The 24,010-nt window shown below is 46.4% G+C and overlaps 1 protein-coding gene across 1 annotated transcript in view; it reads right to left on the bottom strand.

Moving 5' to 3' along the window:
* Window positions 1-24,010, bottom strand: part of LOC124044466 (DDB1- and CUL4-associated factor 6-like) — a 71,287-nt gene that overhangs the window by 23,660 nt on the left and 23,617 nt on the right. Inside the window, exons 2-8 of the mRNA XM_046364099.1 lie at window positions 22,209-22,270; window positions 12,226-12,318; window positions 9,013-9,198; window positions 8,689-8,802; window positions 8,118-8,253; window positions 6,515-6,726; window positions 2,386-2,479 (exon numbers count right to left, since the gene is read on the bottom strand). Coding sequence (XP_046220055.1) covers window positions 2,386-2,479; window positions 6,515-6,726; window positions 8,118-8,253; window positions 8,689-8,802; window positions 9,013-9,198; window positions 12,226-12,318; window positions 22,209-22,270 — 897 coding nt within the window. The remainder of the gene's footprint in view (window positions 1-2,385; window positions 2,480-6,514; window positions 6,727-8,117; window positions 8,254-8,688; window positions 8,803-9,012; window positions 9,199-12,225; window positions 12,319-22,208; window positions 22,271-24,010) is intronic.

Genomic DNA, 24,010 nt, shown 5'->3' with positions numbered 1-24,010 from the left:
GCAAATTACGGACTCCTCTTTAAATCTGCATATTCCTCCAAAGCTCAGTTGTCCTGAGTTTGCACAACTCTGCCAGGACCTAGGATCAAGGGAGACACTCGAGGGTTTTAGTACTATATCTCTTGACACAATGATGAAAATAATCATGGCCTCTAAACCGTCAAGTTCCATACTGGACCCTATTCCAACTAAACTGCTGAAAGAGCTGCTTCCTGTGCTTGGCCCTCCTATGTTGAACATAATAAATGGCTCTGTATCCACCGGATGTGTATCAAACTCACTAAAACTGGCAGTAATAAAGCCTCTCTTGAAAAAGCCAAAACTTGACCCAGAAAATATAAAAAACTATTGGCCTATATCGAATCTCCCATTCCTCTCAAAAAAAATTAAAAAGCTGTTGTGCAGCAACTCACTGCCTTCCTGAAGACAAACAATGTATACGAAATGCTTCAGTCTGGTTTTAGACTCCATCATAGCACTGAGACTGCACTTGTGAAGGTGGTAAATGACCTGGTAAATGTACGCTACGGTCACAAGACGCAGGCCTCCTAATTGTCCCTAGAATTTCTAAGCAAACAGCTGGAGGCAGGGCTTTCTCCTATAGAGCTCCATTTTTATGCAATGGTCTGCTTATCCATGTGAGAGACTCAGACTCGGTCTCAACCAGAAAATACCCGAGCTCTGAAGGACGCTTCCAGAAAATTGGAACGGAAATGGCGCCACACCAAACTGGAAGTCTTTACTGAAGTGGGTCATATTTTTAAAATGTTTAAATTTTACCTTTATTTAACCAGGCAAGTCAGTTAAGAACAAATTCTTATTTTCAATGACGGCCTAGGAACAGTGGGTTAACTGCCTGTTCAGGGGCAGAACGACAGATACCTTGTACCTTGTCAGCTCGGGGGTTTGAACTTGCAGCCTTCCGGTTACTAGTCCAACACTCTAACCACTAGGCTACCCTGCCGCCCCCATATGATTGAGTGTAGTCTGGCCCAGGAGTGTGAAGGTGAACGGAAAGGCACTGGAGCAACGAACCACCCTTGCTGTCTCTGTCTGGCCAGTTCACCTCTCTCTAATGGGATCCTCTGCCTCTAACCCTTATACAGGGGCTGAGTCACTGCTCTTCCATGCTTTCCCTAGGAGGGTTGAGTCACTGACGTGGTCTTCCTGTCTGGGTTGGCGCCCCCCCTTGGGTTGTGCCGTGGTAGAGATTTTTGTGGGCTATACTTGGCCTGGTCTCAGGATGATAAGTTGGTGGTTGAAGATATCCCTCTAGTGGTGTGGGGGCTGTGCTTTGGCAAAGTGGGTGGGGTTATTTTCTGCCTGTTTGGCCCTGTCCGGGGGTATCATCGGATGGGGCCACAGTGTCTCCTGACCCCTCCTGTCTCAGCCTCCAGTACTTATGCTGCAGTAGTTTATGTGTAGGGGGGCTAGGGTCAGTCTTTTATATCTGTATATCTTTTATATCTATATATGTCTTATCAGGTGTCCTGTGTGAATTTAAGTATGCTCTCTCTAATTCTCTCTTTCTCTCTCTTGGAGGACCTGAGCCCTAGGACCATGCCTCAGGACTACCTGGCATGATGACTCCTTGCTGTCCCCAGTCCACCTGGCCGTGCTGCTGCTCCAGTTTAAACTGTTCTGCCTGCTGCTATGGGACCCTGACCTGTTCACCAGATGTGCTACCTGTCCCAGACCTGCTGTTTTCAACTCTTTAGTATGCAGGAGTGGTAGAGATACTCTCAATGATCGGCTATGAAAAGCCAACTGACTATTTACTCCTGAGGTGCTGACCTGTTGCACCCTCGACAACTACTGTGATTATTATTATTTGACCATGCTGGTAATTTATGAATATTTTAACATCTTGGCCGTGTTCTGTTATAATCTCCACCCGGCACAGCCAGAAGAGGACTGACCACCCCTAATAGCTGTTCCTAGGCCGTAATTGAAAATAAGAATTTGTTCTTAACTGACTTGCCTAGTAAAATAAAGGTAAAAAATAAAATAGCTAAAAAAATTGCTTGGTTCCTCTAGGTTTCTTGCTAGGTTTTGGCCTTTCTAGGGAGTTTTTCCTAGCCACTGTGCTTCTACACCTGCATTGCTTGCTGTTTGGGGTTTTAGGCTGAGTTTCTGTACAGAACTTTGAGATATCAGCTATATAAATCAATTTGATTTGATACATAGGTGTGTGTGAATAAGACAAAGCTTGAGTGTGAGAGAAAGCATGAGAGTTTTTTTTGTTTTTCTTTACCAATAGAGCCTAATGGAATTGAAATTTGGAATGAGAGGGAGAGAGACAGGAGGCAATAGAGAAGAATGGGAATAAGAGAGAAAATGTGTGTGTGTGTGTGTGTGTGTGTGTAAGATTCTGTGTACTCTTACCGTCCCGCTCTCTCTCGCTCTCAGGACGAGCTCGTGGACCGGTGTCAGACCAGTCACCTCGTAAACGGAGACGCTTCACTGGGGGTTGCCGCAGCTGTGGACACACACAAAACATAAAAAACATGCTGTCAAGTCTAAGCAGAGTTAAAAATAGCATGCAAAACATGGCACAGTCCCTGTCCTATTTAGTACCCCCCCCACACACACACTCCGCTCTCTGCACTACAGTCCCTGTTACTGTCCTATTTAGTACCCCCCCCCCCCCCCCCCACACACACTCCGCTCTCTGCACTACAGTCCCTGTTACTGTCCTATTTAGTACCCTCCCACACACACACACTCCGCTTTCTGCACTACAGTCCCTGTTACTGTCCTATTTAGTACCCCCCACACACACTACGCTCTCTGCACTACAGTCCCTGTTACTGTCCTATTAGTACCCACCCCCACACACACACACTCCGCTCTCTGCACTACAGTCCCCGTTACTGTCCTATTTAGTACCCCCCCACACACACACACTCCGCTTTCTGCACTACAGTCCCTGTTACTGTCCTATTTAGTACCCCCCTCCCACACACACACTACGCTCTCTGCACTACAGTCCCTGTTACTGTCCTATTTAGTACCCCCCCTCCCACACACACACTACGCTCTCTGCACTACAGTCCCTGTTACTGTCCTATTTAGTACCCCCCCCCACACACACACTCCGCTCTCTGCACTACAGTCCCTGTTACTGTCCTATTTAGTACCCCCCCACACACACTCCGCTCTCTGCACTACAGTCCCTGTTACTGTCCTATTTAGTACCCCCCACACACACTACGCTCTCTGCACTACAGTCCCTGTTACTGTCCTATTTAGTACCCACCCCCACACACACACACTCCGCTCTCTGCACTACAGTCCCCGTTACTGTCCTATTTAGTACCCCCCACACACACACTCCGCTTTCTGCACTACAGTCCCTGTTACTGTCCTATTTAGTACCCCCCCCTCCCACACACACACTACGCTCTCTGCACTACAGTCCCTGTTACTGTCCTATTTAGTACCCCCCCCCCACACACACTCCGCTCTCTGCACTACAGTCCCTGTTACTGTCCTATTTAGTACCCCCCCACACACACACTCCGCTCTCTGCACTACAGTCCCTGTTACTGTCCTATTTAGTACCCCCCCACACACACTACGCTCTCTGCACTACAGTCCCTGTTACTGTCCTATTTAGTACCCCCCACACACACTCCGCTCTCTGCACTACAGTCCCTGTTACTGTCCTATTTAGTACCCCCCCACACACACTCCGCTCTCTGCACTACAGTCCCTGTTACTGTCCTATTTAGTACCCCCCACACACACACTCCGCTCTCTGCACTACAGTCCCTGTTACTGTCCTATTTAGTACCCCCCCACACACACACTCCGCTCTCTGCACTACAGTCCCTGTTACTGTCCTATTTAGTACCCCCCCACACACACTACGCTCTCTGCACTACAGTCCCTGTTACTGTCCTATTTAGTACCCACCCCCCACACACACACACTCCGCTCTCTGCACTACAGTCCCTGTTACTGTCCTATTTAGTACCCCCCCCCACACACACTCCGCTCTCTGCACTACAGTCCCTGTTACTGTCCTATTTAGTACCCACCCCCCCACACACACACTCCGCTCTCTGCACTACAGTCCCTGTTACTGTCCTATTTAGTACCCCCCCCCCACACACACTCCGCTCTCTGCACTACAGTCCCTGTTACTGTCCTATTTAGTACCCACCCCCCACACACACACACTCCGCTCTCTGCACTACAGTCCCTGTTACTGTCCTATTTAGTACCCCCCACACACACACACTCCGCTCTCTGCACTACAGTCCCTGTTACTGTCCTATTTAGTACCCCCCCCCACACACACTCCGCTCTCTGCACTACAGTCCCTGTTACTGTCCTATTTAGTACACACACCTCTCTATCTGCACTACACACTTTCCTCCTCCACACAGGACAACAGGCTTAGAGCCAGGGAACTGGTCACCCAACACAGGTGCCTCTGCTCCTCCCCTGGCCACAGAACGAGAGGGGGACAGCCAGCTTCAGTGGAGAGGAGAGATTTAGAATGTGGAAGAGAATGAGAACCTCCGCTGAGACCAGAGATAGAGAATGACAACTGCATAGAGATAGAGAGACAGAGGTGGGGCAGCTAAGGAGAGAGAGAGAGAACAAGAAAGGTGAGATGGTGAGAGGGCTGAAGGGGGGAGAAAGCGAACCCGAGCTCAAGTAGGGTCGCAGGAGTAACAAGATGATGGGTAAAGGAGGAAGAGAACGGGGTGAGAGCGATGGAGGGCCCAGAAGAGAGAGAGAAAGAGGAAAGGCAAACTCCTTGGCAGGCCCTACAGTCTCCGTCCTGGTCTATTTTGGTGGGGTGGTTGGCGGAATATTGCTTGCGCCAGACACTGTATTTGGAAAGGTATGTGGGAGCAGAGCTGGGTGAAACCAGACACAGCTGAACACACTATTCGACCATGATCCAGCACATTTCTTACACACCCCCACACCTTCCTCTCTGCTGGCATTTAGTGTGTCCCCCCACCCCCTTCTCTCCACTAAATTGAATTATCCCGCTCAAACTTTCTTCCTCCTCTTCCTCTCTCCTCTCCCTGACCTCTCAGGGTCATCTCAGTGCACCACCAGCAGCCACCACACAACACATTGACAGGAGATGCCCTGAGAGCACTTCCACCACACAACACATTGACAAGAGATGCCCTGAGAGCACTTCTACCACACAACACATTAACAGGAGACACCCTGAGAGCACTTTAGTTGTGAGAGCTGCTCCACACAAAGCCAGCTCTGTCTGTTTACAATCAACATCCCCTTGGCTTGAGAGTGCAGGAGTAGCTTACATTAGAGACCTGCAGTATGTCTGTCTAGCCATGTGTTTGTTTCTGCTCCTAGCAAAGTCCCATATGGACAACAAACATGGTACCGTGATAAAATCACACAATAACTCATGTAATGGACCATTCATGTTTTTAATACAGAGAGTGTATGGAAAAAACACTGAAGTACATATACACCAATGACTGTAGATATGACATGGGAAAAGTTATTGCTCACGTGACACCATTCATTCCTATGAAGACTCAATAGCTCACTTAAGCCAAATTAAGTCGGTTAAGAGGGCCTCTCATGGATACAACATGCGCAGTTTGAGCTCAGAGATATAATTTGAGCTACTCCAGGAAGTGAAGTTGCAGGATAGGTCAGTGCTGCCCCTTCTCATTGAGGAACTAATTTGAAGGTCGACCGGAATATTGCAGGCTGCCACTATCAACTAAATGATCCTTATAACTTATTGTGTATGATAAATCAGTTCAAATACATACATCTGGTGTATTAGAAGCAATTATTAGTACCATGATTATCTTCAAAACATTGTTTCATTTACGGCAAGATTGACCACGAAGACTGCCATTCACTATAAATGGGGAGGTCCTGTTTTCTGCAACAAAAATGCCTGAGTACCGCAGTTGGCCTTGAACTTCCGTGGCTTCAATGAGTGGGGACAGTCATTCTCGCTTGGTATACACAGACTTTCAGAGGGGCATACACAGTGCACACACACACACACACACACACACACACACACACACACACACACACACACACACACACACACACACACACACACACACACACACACACACACACACACACACACACACACACACACACACACACACACGTATCCTAGCCTGACTGTGTGTGCAGTAGTCTTTTCCCTGTGCTCCCCTGAGGCCTGTTCTCACTGCAGCACAGTGTGGATCTCTGTGTGGCTCTCAGTGACCAGCACTCACCCTGCCTGCCTGCCGTTTCATTGTACTGCATTCAGAGATGGTACCCAACAGTGACAGACTCAACCAGCTATACTCACCCCCGACACTGCAAGTATGCACAATGACAATTTATGATATGCACACAAAAGTGTGGTTATACAAGATAAATATTTTGTTTATGGAGAAACTGTCCAAACCAAATTTCTCAATTCCGTTTGCATAGAGAAGCGTACACCTCATATTTATCTCAAATCACAATGGCGGTGCCTCTGCCGTCCTCTCACCTCCTCCCTCCTCTCCTCGGACGGACCCTTCAGTTCTCGGGCCTGGTCATTATTGGGGTCAAACAGGTAGACGTAGTCTGAAGAGTAGCTGACCAACACCTCCTGTCCGTCCCCGCTGTAGCAGAGTGAAGTCACGCGACACGACTTGTTGGACAGGTGGGCCGGAACGAAGCGCACACACATGCCCGTCGTTCCACGGCCCATGTAGTTCCCTGCGGGGGGGGGGGGTTTAGTGAGACAGTCAAAGGCAAGCAATGGGGAATGACATAGGGCAGAGTTGAGTGAGTAGTAGTAGTAAGTCATTAATAGCGTAACTCAAAATTCACTTGTTTGATCAAGTTGGCTCCAGACTCTGATCCAAGGTCAGTTTTGCATTTCTCCTCCCGAAGGGTTAAGGCTTTGGTAGGACGAACTGATCCTAGAATGTGTTTCTAAACACTAACAATAATGTGGATGCTACCATGATTACGGATAGTCCTGAATTAATTGTCAATAGTGATGAGTGAGAAAGTTGAGACGCACAAAAATCATACCCCCCATGACATGCTAACCTCTCAACATTACGATAACAGAGGAGGTTAGCATTTCTGGGGGGGATGATAATTATTCTCACTCATCATTATTGACGCTACATTCAGGACTATCTATAATCATGGTAGCATCCACATTATATGTTGAAGCGTTTGAAAACATATTCTACTTTTATTTACAATAAAAGTGACTCCAAAATGACACTACATTATTTACCATTCATTTCTATTGGGCACTACCTTTGTTCCCCTAAAATGTAGGGACTATGTTCAACATTCCTAAACGTTCACCCGATATGGATGAAAATACCCTCAAAAGAAAGCACTTTAACCTCATAGTCATTGTATCATTTCAAATCCAAAGTGCTGGAGTACAAAGCCAAAACAAACAGAAAATGTATCTAGTGATCGAAATTCAGACCAGACCAGACCAGACCAGACCAGACCAGACCAGACCAGACCAGACCAGACCAGACCAGACCAGACCAGACCAGACAGAAGACAAGACAAGACAAGACAAGACAAGACAAGACAAGACAAGACAAGACAAGACAAGACAAGACAGAAGACAAGACAAGACAAGACAAGACAAGACAAGACAAGACAAGACAAGACAAGACAAGACAAGACAAGACAAGACAAGACAAGACAAGACAAGACAAGACAAGACAAGACAAGACAGACAAGACAAGACAAGACAAGACAAGACAAGACAAGACAAGACAAGACAAGACAAGACAAGACAAGACAAGACAAGACAAGACAAGACAAGACAAGACAAGACAAGACAAGACAAGACAAGACAAGACAAGACAAGACAAGACAAGACAAGACAAGACCAGACCAGACCAGACCAGACCAGACCAGACCAGACCAGACCAGACCAGACCAGACCAGACCAGACCAGACCAGACCAGACCAGACCAGACCAGACCAGACCAGACAGACAGACAGACAGACAGACAGACAGACAGACAGACAGACAGACAGACAGACAGACAGACAGACAGACAGACAGACAGACAGACAGACAGACAGGGAGAGCTACATGAGAGGACAGAGATGGTTGTTACCCGTAGCCCTGGTGCCCAGCATGCGTCTGTCATAGATGCGTACGGAGCTGTCAGAGCAGCCCACCGCCAGGTAATAGGGCACCAGCGGACTGATGGAGATAGATGTCGCCGCCCGCCGACAGTTGATCAGGATGTCCTGGTGAGAGGAAGAGACAGTAAACAACACCAACACCACCACCACCACCACCACCACCACCACCACCACCGTGGGCTAAAAATCAGGAAAACGGGGTGATATATTATTTAAAAACAATAAAATAAGCAGATGTTTTTTTTATTTCATCTTTATTTAACTAGGAAAGTCTGTTAAGAACAAATTCTTATTTACAATGACGGCCTACCACGGCCTAACCCGAATGACGCTGGGACAATTGTGCGCGGGCCTATGGGACTCCCAATCACGGACGGTTGTGATACAGAATATGCCGACTTTACAACACAGGTCAAATAATAGATCAAAAGTTAGAGAAAAGTCTTGATTGGTGTTCTTTGTTTGATGGTTTTATGTTCAAAATCAATACAAATTTAGATTTAGAAAAATAAACATTGATTTATTTCCCTCCTTCCTTACATCTTTGCAGTCCTCTTTAGTACAGCTGGTCTTAGTGCGCAGGTCAAACCAGCGCACGGTGCCGTCCTCCCCACACGACAGGAACGTATAGGGGTCGTTGGGTACCGTCATAATCTAAAAGGAGAACAGGAGGAGGAGAGTGAAGCAAGAGGTGAAGGGAAAGAGGGAGGGAGGAAGGAAAATGTGAAGCAAAAAAAATAAACATTTGGGTAGCTCCCTTAAACCTATTTTCAAATCAGCCACACACACACACACACACACACAAAAAGAAAATATTTCCAACATCCTGGTACAAACAAGTTGAGAAACGCTTGTGTACAGTACCTCGTAGGCTGTTCCGTAGTGGCAGGTGAACTGGCACTGCCGATTGATGTCGGGGCTCTTCTCTGTGTGGGTGTAGTAGATGATACCATCCCCAGAGCACGAGATGATCTGCTGGTCACTGGTCTGAGGCATGAACTTCGCACTGAAGATGTTCGCCCGGTGACCCGACCGTATGGTTGCCTTGACCTGAGGAGAGTTCCAGAGAGGAGTGTGTGTGTATCGAGTTGCAGGTGTGTATGTATGTGTTCAATTCTATCGGTGCATCTCCCTCCATTGGTATCCTCTACATTTGCATTGAAGACTCCTGGGATGAGTTGCTCCCTCTTCTGACTAAAAGGGAAACCTTGGTTCTACTCTCCCAAGCTTCGTCAAATTACGTCAACTCAAATCACCAAAAAAACATTCTGGTCAGTTGAACTGTGTCCATCCTTCTTTACCAGGTAAGTTGACAGAGAACATTCTCATTTATGGCAATGACCTGGGGAATAGTTACAGGGGATAGGAGATCAATGAGCCAATTAGAAGCTGGGGATGATTTGGTGACCGTGTTGGTATCAGGGCCAGATTAGGAATTTCACCAAGACACCAGGGTTAACACCCCTACTCTTACGATGTGTCATGGGATCTTTACTGACCACAGAGAGTCAGGAGACCAGGGTTAACACCCCTACTCTTACGATGTGTCATGGGATCTTTACTGACCACAGAGAGTCAGGAGACCAGGGTTAACACCCCTACTCTTACGATGTGTCATGGGATCTTTACTGACCACAGAGAGTCAGGACACCAGGGTTAACACCCCTACTCTTACGATGTGTCATGGGATCTTTACTGACCACAGAGAGTCAGGAGACCAGGGTTAACACCCCTACTCTTACGATGTGTCATGGGATCTTTACTGACCACAGAGAGTCAGGAGACCAGGGTTAACACCCCTACTCTTACCATAAGTACCATGGGATCTTTACTGACCACAGAGAGTCAGGAGACCAGGGTTAACACCCCTACTCTTACCATAAGTACCATGGGATCTTTACTGACCACAGAGAGTCAGGAGACCAGGGTTAACACCCCTACTCTTACGATGTGTCATGGGATCTTTACTGACCACAGAGAGTCAGGAGACCAGGGTTAACACCCCTACTCTTACGATGTGTCATGGGATCTTTACTGACCACAGAGTCAGGACACCAGGGTTAACACCCCTACTCTTACGATGTGTCATGGGATCTTTACTGACCTCAGAGAGTCAGGAGACCAGGGTTAACACCCCTACTCTTACGATGTGTCATGGGATCTTTACTGACCACAGAGAGTCAGGAGACCAGGGTTAACACCCCTACTCTTACGATGTGTCATGGGATCTTTACTGACCACAGAGAGTCAGGAGACCAGGGTTAACACCCCTACTCTTACGATGTGTCATGGGATCTTTACTGACCACAGAGAGTCAGGAGACCAGGGTTAACACCCCTACTCTTACGATGTGTCATGGGATCTTTACTGACCTCAGAGAGTCAGGAGACCAGGGTTAACACCCCTACTCTTACGATGTGTCATGGGATCTTTACTGACCACAGAGAGTCAGGAGACCAGGGTTAACACCCCTACTCTTACGATGTGTCATGGGATCTTTACTGACCTCAGAGAGTCAGGAGACCAGGGTTAACACCCCTACTCTTACGATGTGTCATGGGATCTTTACTGACCACAGAGAGTCAGGAGACCAGGGTTAACACCCCTACTCTTACGATGTGTCATGGGATCTTTACTGACCACAGAGAGTCAGGAGACCAGGGTTAACACCCCTACTCTTACGATGTGTCATGGGATCTTTACTGACCACAGAGAGTCAGGAGACCTGTTTAACATCCCATCCGAAAGACTGCACCCTACACAGGGCAATGTCCCCAATCACTGCCTTGAAATAGTGTCTCCTGCTGGCCCTCCAGCACCACATACAGCAGCATCGGGTCTTCCATCTAGGACCAACCCTGCTTAGCATCAGAGGCAAGCCAGCAGTGGGATACAGGGTGGTGCTGCTGACTGAGATGCTTATCAAATGTAAATTATTGGACAAGATTGTAAAATAGAAGAGGGTATACATAATGCCGGGCACTGAAAAAAATCCTACGAGAATCCAAAGCACCCAATTGACCAAGGTCATGTTCCACATCAACACAAGAGACCGAAAGGTTGGATCAGCAATTGTTCATTTTCAGAATCTCTCAACAGCGTATTTCTTTGACTGTCGTTAAGCTGATGGGAGGTTTATAGACGTCTACTCACTGTCAGTTTTTTTCTCTGTCCGTCTTTATCGGCGATAAAGATCTTTCAGTAGGTAAGTTCTCCTCCATATAATGAGCACTATCTACACATCCAATCCATTATAATTTCACCCCAGGTCGACCATGTAACGGTGTAATAAAAACAGGATGTTGGTGATGTAAGGTCATATGTTTGAATTAGTAAGGTCATATGTTTGAATTAGTAAGGTCATATGTTTGAATTAGTAAGGTCATATGTTTGAATTAGTAAGGTCATATGTTTGAATTAGTAAGGTCATATGTTTGAATTAGTAAGGTCATATGTTTGAATTAGTAAGGTCATATGTTTGAATTAGTAAGGTCATATGTTTGAATTAGTAAGGTCATATGTTTGAATTAGTAAGGTCATATGTTTGAATTAGTAAGGTCATATGTTTGAATTAGTAAGGTCATATGTTTGAATTAGTAAGGTCATATGTTTGAATTAGTAAGGTCATATGTTTGAATTAGTAAGGTCATATGTTTGAATTAGTAAGGTCATATGTTTGAATTAGTAAGGTCATATGTTTGAATTAGTAAGGTCATATGTTTGAATTAGTAAGGTCATATGTTTGAATTAGTAAGGTCATATGTTTGAATTAGTAAGGTCATATGTTTGAATTAGTAAGGTCATATGTTTGAATTAGTAAGGTCATATGTTTGAATTAGTAAGGTCATATGTTTGAATTAGTAAGGTCATATGTTTGAATTAGTAAGGTCATATGTTTTAATTAGTAAGGTCATATGTTTGAATTAGTAAGGTCATATGTTTGAATGAATAATCTGTTTTCTGTTTTCTGTTTTCAACCTAACCTGCACACTTTTTTTTTTACCTGCACTTTTTATTATCACATCTTTTTTTAAACTAAAATCATATTTTTGAAGTAAAATCTGACGAACACCTTACCTTTCTGTTGTATGGGTTTGTGATGACCAGGTTGGTATCGTCCGACCCTGACAAGATGTACTCCCCGGTATCGTTCCAGGATATAGTATTGACCTGATTGGGACAAAATACAGTGCGAGTTCACTCTTGGCCTCAGCACAGCATTCCTAACCCGATCTAAGGTGTAACATCAAAGCGTCCCTCGGTCAAATAGAAACCGGGTGAAAGTTCACCAAATGAGAAACAAACCATTCTGAACAAAAGCATAAAACGCAACATTTAAAGTCTTGGTCCCATGTTTCATGAGCTGAAATTAAAGATCACAGACATTTTCCATGTGCACAAAAAGCTTCTTTCTTGAAGATTTTTGCACAAATGTATTTGTTAGTGAGCATTTCTCCTTTGCCAAGATAATCCACCCACCTGACAGGTGTGGCATATCAAGAAGCTTGATCATGGGGACAAAAGGCCACTTTAAAATGTGAAGTTTTGTCAAACAACAATGCCCCTGATGTCTCAAGTTGAGGGAGTGTGGAATTGGCATGCTGACTGCAGGAATGTCTCCAAGAGCTGTTGCCAGAGAACGAATATTAATTTCTCTACCATAAGCCGCCTCCAACGTCGTTTTAGAGAATTTGGCAGTACGTCCAAACTTTCCTCACAACCACGCCAGCCCAGGACCTAAACTTCTGGCTTCTTCACCTGCGGGATCATCTGAGACCAGCCACCCGGACAGCTGATGAAACTGTGGGTTTGCACAACTGAAGAATTTCTCCACAAACTGTCAGAAACCTTTTCAGGGAAGCTCATCTGCGTGCTCGGCATCCTCAACAGGGTCTTGACCGGACTGCAGTTCGGCATCGTAACCAACTTCAGTGGGAAAATGTTCACCTTTGATTGCCACTGCCATATTGGAAAAGTGTGCTCGTCACAGATGAATCCCGGTTTCAACTGTACAGGACAGATGGCAGATGTGGACGAGCGGTGTGCTGATATCAACGTTGTGAACAGAGTGCCCCAAGGTGGCGGTGCAGTTATGGTATGGGCAAGCAAAATCTATGGATAATGAACACAATGGCATTTTAAATCATGGCAATTTGAATGCACAGAGATACTGTGATCCTGAAGCCCACTGTCATGCCATTCATCCACCGCCATAACCTCATGTTTCAGCATGATAATGCATGGCCTTGCATAATGCATGTCGCAAGGATCTGAAAACAATTCCTGGAAGCCTGCATACTGACCAGACATGTCACCCATTGAGCCTGTTTGGGATGCTCTGGATCAACGTGTACGACAGCACGTTCCAGTTCCCGCCAAATATCCAGCAACTTCGCACAGCCATTAAAGAGGTGTAGAAAAACATTCTACAGGCCACAATCAACAGCCTGATCAGCTCTATGTGAAGGAGATGTGACGCGCTGCATGAGGAAAATGGTAGTCACACCCGATAGTGACTGCTTTTCTGATCCACGCCCCTACTTTTTTGAAGGTATCTGTGACCAGTCATGTACAATCCATACAAGTTGGGTCTAGTGAATTGATTTCAATTGACTGATTTCCCTATATGAACTGTAACTCGGAAAAATCTTTGAAATTGTTGCAGGTTGCGTTTATATTTTTGTTTAGTGTATAATGGAACATTCTATATCTGCAACACAGAGCACACATTTCGTGCCTTCTCTAGGCGCCGTGTCTTTGCGACTGTAGATCAATAATTCATTAAGTTCCCCAGCAGAGTTTAATACACTCTCCTCCATCTATTTCTAGGGTGAGAGTCCGATCAGCGTGCAACAAGGTTTGTCACACAATCCCTCTTCATTGCCAAACCCAACTGGAACCCTCCTCCCCCTCCCCCTCCACCTCCACCCCTCACCTAACCATTCCCAAATAGTCTTTCTGGGTGATTTAATCTCCATGTGATCCCCGGTCATGATTTACTGTCCTTCCCTTGTCGAGCAGCTTTAAAAAACACTGTAAATGTTATTGCATTTTTCACAGAACGGCTGTCATTTCAGAGAAACTGCTCACATCACTGTCTGAGAAAATACATTAGATTAATAAGAGTAGTCTGTTACATGCTAAAAAGAACACACCTGCTGTAATTAGAGCTATGCTGGCTGGTTTATATTAGAAATAGACAGACAGACACAAAAGGGGAAGTCACTATATGTGGGGCATGATGTCATGCATGCATTGGAAACAGACAAATTATAGGTTACTGAAGTCTCTCCCAATGGGGTAAGAAGACAGAGTGCATGTTTTCCTGTAGTCACCACTCTGCTAACACTGTGTTTCAGTAGTTGCCAGGACAACACAGGCATGCTAGGAAAGGCTATACTGCTGTTCACCTATATCTGTCATGTTTTGTCATTTATTATCTTGTCTTGTCCCTGTGCTTCCCATTCTATTCGTTTCCCTCTGCTGGTCTTATTAGGTTCTTTCCCTCTTTCTATCCCTCTCTCTCCCCCTCCCTCTCTCACTCTCTCGCTCTCTCTTCTCTCTATCGTTCCGTTCCTGCTCCCAGCTGTTCCTATTCCCCTAATCAATCATTTAGTCTTCCCACACCTGTTCCCGATCCTTTCCCCTGATTAGAGTCCCTATTTCTTCCTTTGTGTTCCGTTCCTGTCCTGTCGGTTCCTTGTTTAGAATTCACCGTGCTGTGATTGTGTATCGCCCTCAGATGCTGCGTGGTGAGCAGGTGTCTGAGTCTGTCTGGTTCGAGTGCCTTCCCGAGGCAACCTGCTGTTCACCTGCTGTTCAAGATCGAGTCTCCAGTTAGTCCTCGTCATTTCGAGTGAAAGTTGTGTTTTTTTTTGTTTGTATTCACTTTACTGGATTAAAGACTCTGTTTTCGCCAAGTCGCTTTTGGGTCCTCTTTCACCTGCATGACAGAAGGAACCGACCAAGGAATGGACCCAGCGACTTCAGACGCTCGTTACACTGCCGTCGAGATCAAGGAGCCATGCTCGGCAGACACGAGCAGGAATTGTCTGCTGCTCGCCATGCCGTGGAGAACCTGGCCGCTCAGGTTTCCGACCTCTCTGGACAGTTCCAGAGTCTACGTCTCGTGCCACCTGTTACTTCCTGGCCTGTCGAGCCTCCAGAACCTAGGGTTAATAACCCACCTTGCTACTCCGGGCAGCCCACTGAGTGCCGCTCCTTTCTCACGCAGTGTGAGATTGTGTTCTCTCTCAACCCAACACATACTCTAGAGAGAGAGCTCGGGTTGCTTACGTCATTTCACTCCTTACTGGCCGGGCTCGAGAATGGGGCACAGCTATCTGGGAGGCAAGGGCTGATTGCTCTAACAAGTTCCAGAACTTTAAAGAGGAGATGATTCGGGTTTTTGACCGTTCAGTTTTTGGTAGGGAGGCTTCTAGGGCCCTGGCTTCCTTATGCCAAGGTGAACGGTCCATAACGGATTATTCTATTGAGTTTCGCACTCTTGCTGCCTCTAGTGAGTGGAACGAGCCGGCGCTGCTCGCTCGTTTTCTGGAGGGACTCCACGCAGTGGTTAAGGATGAGATTCTCTCCCGGGAGGTTCCTTCAGATGTGGACTCTTTGATTGCTCTTGCCATCCGCATAGAACGACGGGTAGATCTTCGTCACCGGGCTCGTGGAAGAGAGCTCGCATCAACGGTGTTTCCCTGCTCCGCATCGCAACCATCTCCCTCCTCTGGCTCAGAGTCTGAGCCCATGCAGCTGGGAGGGATTCGCATCTCGACTAAGGAGAGGGAACGGAGGATCACCAACCGCCTGTGCCTCTATTGCGGAGTTGCTGGACATTTTGTTAATTCATGTCCAGTAAAAGGCCAGAGCTCATCTGTAAGCGGAGGCTACAGGTGAGCGCAACTACTCAAGTCTCTCCATCAAAATCCTGTACTACTTTGTCGGTCCATCTCGCTGGACCGGTTCGGGTGCTACATGTAGTGCCTTGATAGACTCTGGGGCTGAGGGTTGTTTCATGGACGAAGCATGGGTTCGGAAACATGACATTCCTTTCAGAGAGTTAGATAAGCCTACGCCCATGTTCGCCTTAGATGGTAGTCATCTTCCCAGTATCAGATTTGAGACACTACCTTTAACCCTCACAGTATCTGGTAACCACAGTGAGACTATTTCTTTTTTGATTTTTCGTTCACCGTTTACACCTGTTGTTTTGGGTCATCCCTGGCTAGTATGTCATAATCCTTCTATTAATTGGTCTAGTAATTCTATCCTATCCTGGAACGTTTCTTGTCATGTGAAGTGTTTAATGTCTGCCATCCCTCCCGTTTCTTCTGTCCCTACTTCTCAGGAGGAACCTTGCGATTTGACAGGAGTGCCGGAGGAATATCATGATCTGCGCACGGTCTTCAGTCGGTCCCGAGCCAACTCCCTTCCTCCTCACCGGTCGTATGATTGTAGTATTGATCTCCTTCCGGGGACCACTCCTTCTCGGGGTAGACTATACTCTCTGTCGGCTCCCGAACGTAAGGCTCTCGAGGATTATTTGTCTGTGTCTCTTGACGCCGGTACCATAGTGCCTTCTTCCTCTCCGGCCGGGGCGGGGTTCTTTTTGTTAAGAAGAAGGACGGTACTCTGCGCCCCTGCGTGGATTATCGAGGGCTGAATGACATAACGGTTAAGAATCGTTATCCGCTTCCCCTTATGTCATCAGCCTTCGAGATTCTGCAGGAGCCAGGTGCTTTACTAAGTTGGACCTTCGTAACGCTTACCATCTCGTGCGCATCAGAGAGGGGGGACGAGTGGAAAACGGCGTTTAACACTCCGTTAGGGCATTTTGAGTACCGGGTTCTGCCGTTTGGTCTCGCCAATGCGCCAGCTGTTTTTCAGGCATTAGTTAATGATGTTCTGAGAGACATGCTGAACATCTTTGTTTTTGTCTATCTTGACGATATCCTGATTTTTCTCCGTCACTCGAGATTCATGTTCAGCACGTTCGACGTGTCCTACAGCGCCTTTTAGAGAATTGTCTCTACGTAAAGTCTGAGAAGTGCTCTTTTCATGTCTCCTCCGTTACTTTTCTCGGTTCCGTTATTTCCGCTGAAGGCATTCAGATGGATTCCGCTAAGGTCCAAGCTGTCAGTGATTGGCCCGTTCCAAGGTCACGTGTCGAGTTGCAGCGCTTTTAGGTTTCGCTAATTTCTATCGGCGTTTCATTCGTAATTTCGGTCAAGTTGCTGCCCCTCTCACAGCTCTTACTTCTGTCAAGACGTGTTTTAAGTGGTCCGGTTCCGCCCAGGGAGCTTTTGATCTTCTAAAAGAACGTTTACGTCCGCTCCTATCCTCGTTACTCCTGACGTCACTAGACAATTCATTGTCGAGGTTGGCCTTCAGAGGTAGGCGTGGGAGCCATTCTATCCCAGCGCTTCCAGTCTGACGATAAGGTACATCCTTGCGCTTATTTTTCTCATCGCCTGTCGCCATCTGAGCGCAACTATGATGTGGGTAACCGTGAACTGCTCGCCATCCGCTTAGCCCTAGGCGAATGGCGACAGTGGTTGGAGGGCGACCGTTCCTTTTGTCGTTTGGACAGACCATAAGAACCTTGAGTACATCCGTTCTGCCAAACGACTTAATGCCCGTCAAGCTCGTTGGGCGTTGTTTTCGCTCGTTTCGAGTTTGTGATTTCTTACCGTCCGGGTAGCAAGAACACCAAGCCTGATGCCTTATCCCGTCTGTTTAGTTCTTCTGTGGCTTCTACTGATCCCGAGGGGATTCTTCCTTATGGGCGTGTTGTCGGGTTAACAGTCTGGGGAATTGAAAGACAGGTTAAGCAAGCACTCACGCACACTGCGTCGCAGCGCGCTTGTCCTAGTAACCTCCTTTTCGTTCCTGTTTCCACTCGTCTGGCTGTTCTTCAGTGGGCTCACTCTGCCAAGTTAGCTGGTCATCCCGGTGTTCGAGGCACTCTTGCGTCTATTCGCCAGCGCTTTTGGTGGCCGACTCAGGAGCGTGACACGCGCCGTTTCGTGGCTGCTTGTTCGGACTGCGCGCAGACTAAGTCGGGTAACTCTCCTCCTGCCGGTCGTCTCAGACCGCTCCCCATTCCTTCTCGACCATGGTCTCACATCGCCCTAGACTTCATTACCGGTCTGCCTTTGTCTGCGGGGAAGACTGTGATTCTTACGGTTGTCGATAGGTTCTCTAAGGCGGCACATTTCATTCCCCTCGCTAAACTTCCTTCCGCTAAGGAGACGGCACAAATCATTATCGAGAATGTATTCAGAATTCATGGCCTCCCGTTAGACGCCGTTTCAGACAGAGGCCCGCAATTCACGTCACAGTTTTGGAGGGAGTTCTGTCGTTTGATTGGTGCGTCCGTCAGTCTCTCTTCCGGGTTTCATCCCCAGTCTAACGGTCAAGCAGAGAGGGCCAATCAGACGATTGGTCGCATACTACGCAGCCTTTCTTTCAGAAACCCTGCGTCTTGGGCAGAACAGCTCCCTGGGCAGAATACGCTCACAATTCGCTTCCTTCGTCTGCTACCGGGTTATCTCCGTTTCAGAGTAGTCTGGGTTACCAGCCTCCTCTGTTCTCATCCCAGCTTGCCGAGTCCAGCGTTCCCTCCGCTCAAGCGTTTGTCCAACGTTGTGAGCGCACCTGGAGGAGGGTGAGGTCTGCACTTTGCCGTTACAGGGCACAGACTGTGAGAGCCGCCAATAAACGCAGGATTAAGAGTCCAAGGTATTGTTGCGGCCAGAGAGTGTGGCTTTCCACTCGCAACCTTCCTCTTACGACAGCTTCTCGTAAGTTGACTCCGCGGTTCATTGGTCCGTTCCGTGTCTCCCAGGTCGTCAATCCTGTCGCTGTGCGACTGCTTCTTCCGCGACATCTTCGTCGCGTCCATCCTGTCTTCCATGTCTCCTGTGTCAAGCCCTTTCTTCGCACCCCCGTTCGTCTTCCCTCCCCCCCTCCCGTCCTTGTCGAGCGCACCTATTTACAAGGTACATAAGATCATGGACATGCGTTCTCGGGGACGGGGTCACCAATACTTAGTGGATTGGGAGGGTTACGGTCCTGAGGAGAGGAGTTGGGTTCCGTCTCGGGACGTGCTGGACCGTTCACTCATCGATGATTTCCTCCGTTGCCGCCAGGATTTCCTCCTCGAGTGCGCCAGGAGGCGCTCGGTGAGTGGGGGGTACTGTCATGTTTTGTCATTTATTATCTTGTCTTGTCCCTGTGCTTCCCATTCTATTCGTTTCCCTCTGCTGGTCTTATTAGGTTCTTTCCCTCTTTCTATCCCTCTCTCTCCCCCTCCCTCTCTCACTCTCTCGCTCTCTCTTCTCTCTATCGTTCCGTTCCTGCTCCCAGCTGTTCCTATTCCCCTAATCAATCATTTAGTCTTCCCACACCTGTTCCCGATCCTTTCCCTGATTAGAGTCCCTATTTCTTCCTTTGTGTTCCGTTCCTGTCCTGTCGGTTCCTTGTTTAGAATTCACCGTGCTGTGATTGTGTATCGCCCTGTCGTGTCGTGTTTTCCTCAGATGCTGCGTGGTGAGCAGGTGTCTGAGTCTGTCTGGTTCGAGTGCCTTCCCGAGGCAACCTGCTGTTCACCTGCTGTTCAAGATCGAGTCTCCAGTTAGTCCTCGTCATTTCGAGTGAAAGTTGTGTTTTTTTGTTTGTATTCACTTTACTGGATTAAAGACTCTGTTTTCGCCAAGTCGCTTTTGGGTCCTCTTTCACCTGCATGACAATATCCCCTTAGAAAAGGACAACATTTCATGTTTCAGAAAAGTATTGTAAAAATGTAGGCCTCGATTGTGTAATAAATATGCTATACACTGAAAAAACCTGTTGCGTTCATATCATTGGTAGTATCATATTTTTATCTTGCATATTCAATTTCTTTAGGTCTAGCATTGTGGTAAGTGGAGGTTGTTGCTAACATGCAACTGAGGAGATCATTATCATCACTATGACCACAACCACCACCTATTCTGTTTGAGCAGACTGTAGCTCACCCCGAATACTGACCTATCCCATCACCTGCAGCACTCATTATTCAGCCCGTTGTGTTGTATATACTGATTCTACTTGATAGCACTCTGTAGGAATATGACCTATCCCATCACCTGCAGCACTCATTATTCAGCCCGTTGTGTTGTATATACTGATTCTACTTGATAGCACTCTGTAGGAATACTGACCTATCCCATCACCTGCAGCACTCATTATTCAGCCCGTTGTGTTGTATATACTGATTCTACTTGATAGCACTCTGTAGGAATACTGACCTATCCCATCACCTGCAGCACTCATTATTCAGCCCGTTGTGTTGTATAAACTGATTCTACTTGATAGCACTCTGTAGGAATACTGTGTGTCTGTGTCTAGGTCAGAGTCCTTATGCCACCCAGACCACTCAGTGTGCCCCTGGCTGAACAGGTCCTCCCCTCCCCTCCCCAGCCTCAACTCAACCAGACACAACCTGGCCCTTCAGAGTCAGACTAGCCTCATTCTGAATAAGTCTGAAACCAAACTCTACAGTAGCTTTTTCCCTTAGCCCTAAGTCCCTGGACTTGTGATGCAGATCTATAGAAAGTGGATAGAAGTGCGCAGCAAGATGTCACAAGCTTCCCCTAAATCCACTTTAGAAATTCAGGTCTGAATATGCCTAGAGCAAGGAGTAGGAACAAGGAGTAAGGGGCTGTTTAAGAACTGGGTCATTTAGTCAAGTGTAATAACAGCCTAAATGACAATACATGACGTATTATGCTAATATTTTGACCCAGTACTGTACAGTAATGTTATCTACAGAGTAGATCAAGCCTACACGTAATCTCTTCCAACATCTCCTGCAATAAAGGTCATGCTGGGATTTGGGGAACTGAAAAGTGATGGGCCACCAGCATTTACGCAACATCATGTCACTCATAATAGCCTAATGGGCGTTGTGAGTCAGAATGGCACTAGTAACACATGTTGGAGGGCAATTCTTCCTCGATCACTTCCTGTTGATGGAAAACAGGGGTTGACAACTCAAGTGGCTTCAGGTATCCAAGATGAGACAGACAGGTCCTCACGGAGACAGAGAGCGGATGGTGATTCAGTAAGCGGATAGACATTTTAAAAAATTAAAAAATTGGCTTCCTTACGTCTCCTTTGCATCCGTCATATGCACTGATAAGGACTTGGTAGGTGGGAGCGATGACAAACTCTTCCAAGCTACTGGTCTGAGAAAATATGCAATTTGACAGAACTCGCTCGGACGATTATCTGAATGTAGCCTACAAGCAGGGAATGTGGCAGGAAGTTGTACGAGGGGATTCCATAAGGAATACATTTTGTTTGTACTATACATGTCACGCCCTGACCCTAGATTGCTTTGTATGTTTCTATTTTTAGTTTGGTCAGAGTGTCACGTGGGTGGGTATTCTATGTTGTATGTCTAGGAGTTGTGTTTCTATGTTTAGGCCTGGTATGGTTCCCAATCAGAGGCAGCTGGTTATCGTTGTCTCTGATTGAGAACCATACTTAGGCAGCCTGTTTTCCCACTATGGGTGTGGGTCGTTGTTTTCTGTTGTGCGTCTTATCATTTCTCTCTTTATTTTCCTCAAACCAACTGAACAGACAGGACGAGAAGGACAGAATCCTTGACCCTAACTAGCATCAGGCAGTTTAAAGTTGTTGTGCAGTGGTAGAAGGAGTGACTAGCAGGGTGTGACAGTCTGACAGGGCGTGTGACTGGCCGTATGGCTGCCTCAGGTTTCACAGAGTATGACCAGTCTGGCCAGAGCTCAACACTCACACTGGGCTCTGTTTTCTGTCTGTCTGACACAGAGTTTCACACACTGACTGACAGAGTGGGGAGGGTGACGTGCTCTAAAGATGCAAGGAGGGACAGTTATGTGCACAGAGTAGACCACAGCCGCACAGAGTACACCACAGCCGCACAGAGTACACCACAACCGCACAGAGTACACCACAACCGCAGAGTACACCACAGCCGCACAGAGTACACCAGCCACACACGGTGGGTAACGCATACTCACACAGCCATCGTGCACATTGAGTGTCGCTTCGAGTTTCAGCCGCTGGACAAATTCTCTTCTCCCTGTGCAGAAACAGAAGAAATACCTTATTAGCTAGTCACAATTGTTACCACGATATCAAATCAAATCAAATGTATTTATATAGCCCTTCGTACATCAGCTGATATCTCAACGTGCTGTACAGAAACCCAACCTAAAACCCCAAACAGCAAGCAATGCAGGTGTAGAAGCACCTGTACAGAAACCCAACCTAAAACCCCAAACAGCAAGCATTGCAGGTGTAGAAGCACCTGCATTGGACTACTTCAGTCAGCATTCAAACGTATTGATGATATTCAAGTCAACAACAAGGGCATCATCAACTAGGGTAAATTACATAGAAATGGCCAAACGTACCATGGAGTTCCTAATTAAATTGATAGAGGGGTTATGTCATTAACCCTCAAAGTTCAGTAATGAAGGCGAAAATGGCAGCCATCTTGGTCAGGGAGAAATGCAAAATCAGTCTAATTGGAATGAATGGCAGTAGAGGCAAAGGTGATGCATTTCCTGCTTTTACTTATGCAGGAAACATAAAGTAGGGCATGTGATGTATCAGCAATTGTGTAATGGAACTATAGTCAACTTAAAATATTGTAATATAATACAGTTTATACAGGTTTTATATCAATTCTAAATAAATAGCCTGAAGAATATATGTAAATAGCCCATAAATGACTGTGAGTGTTATTATATGATACAATATCATTACTTGTTGCATTTACAACTTGTCTTAGTCCTATCAACTGATTTGAGCCAGTGTATGGCTGTGGAATGTTGGCAGTTAATTTGAAAAATGTATGGAATCATTCCTCTAAAACTGTCTGCCTAGCTAGCGAACACACAGTGCAGATAAATTCTTCACATTCATTATTTTACACAATATCTTATTACAACATTGGCAGGCAAACCATGGTTGGCAAACTCCCTGACCAACATGGCTGACCGTTGGACCATCATAAGGAAGGTTAATGTCCATTCTAGTACTCTGATTCCTAATTATATGGGCAATACCCTAGAGCAGAAATTTTGGAACCATTCATAAGTAGAGGTCGACCGATTAATCGGAATGGCCAATCAATTAGGGCCGTTTTCAAGTTTTCATAACAATCGGAAATAGGTGTTTGGACACCGATTTGGCCAAATCTTTTTTTACAGCTTTATTTAACTAGGCAAGTCAGTTTTTATTTTCAATGACGGCCTAGGAACGGTGGTTAACTGCCTTGTTCAGGGGCAGAACGACAGATTTTTACCTTGTCAACTCCGGGATTCAATCTTGCAACCTTACACTTAACTAGTCCAACACGCTAACCACTTGCCTCTCATGGCACACCACCAGGAGCCTGCCTGTTACGCGAATGCATTAAGTAGCCAAGGTAAGTTGCTAGCTAACATTAAACTTATCTTATAAAAAACAATCAATCAAATATAATCACTAGTTAACTACACATGGTTGATGATATTACTAGTTTATCTAGCGTGTCCTGCGTTGCATATAATCGATGCAACGCAGGAGGATGATTTAACAAAAGTGCATTTGCGAGAAAAAAAAGCACAATCGTTGCACGACTTTACCGAACCATAAACACCAATGCCTTTCTTAAAATCAATACACAGAAGTATATATTTTTAAACCTGCATATTTAGTGAAAATAAATCCAGGTTTGCAGGCGATATTAACCAGGTGAAATTGTGTCACTTCTCTTGCGTTCTTTGCACGCAGAGTCTGGTATAGAGAGAAATAGTCCTATAAATACTATATT

Source organism: Oncorhynchus gorbuscha, linkage group LG09 (genome assembly GCF_021184085.1).
Source record: "Oncorhynchus gorbuscha isolate QuinsamMale2020 ecotype Even-year linkage group LG09, OgorEven_v1.0, whole genome shotgun sequence".
In the NCBI taxonomy this organism is placed as follows: domain Eukaryota; kingdom Metazoa; phylum Chordata; class Actinopteri; order Salmoniformes; family Salmonidae; genus Oncorhynchus; species Oncorhynchus gorbuscha.
The sequence above is the reverse complement of the archived record's forward strand: the minus strand, read 5'-3'. Positions and strand labels throughout refer to the sequence as shown.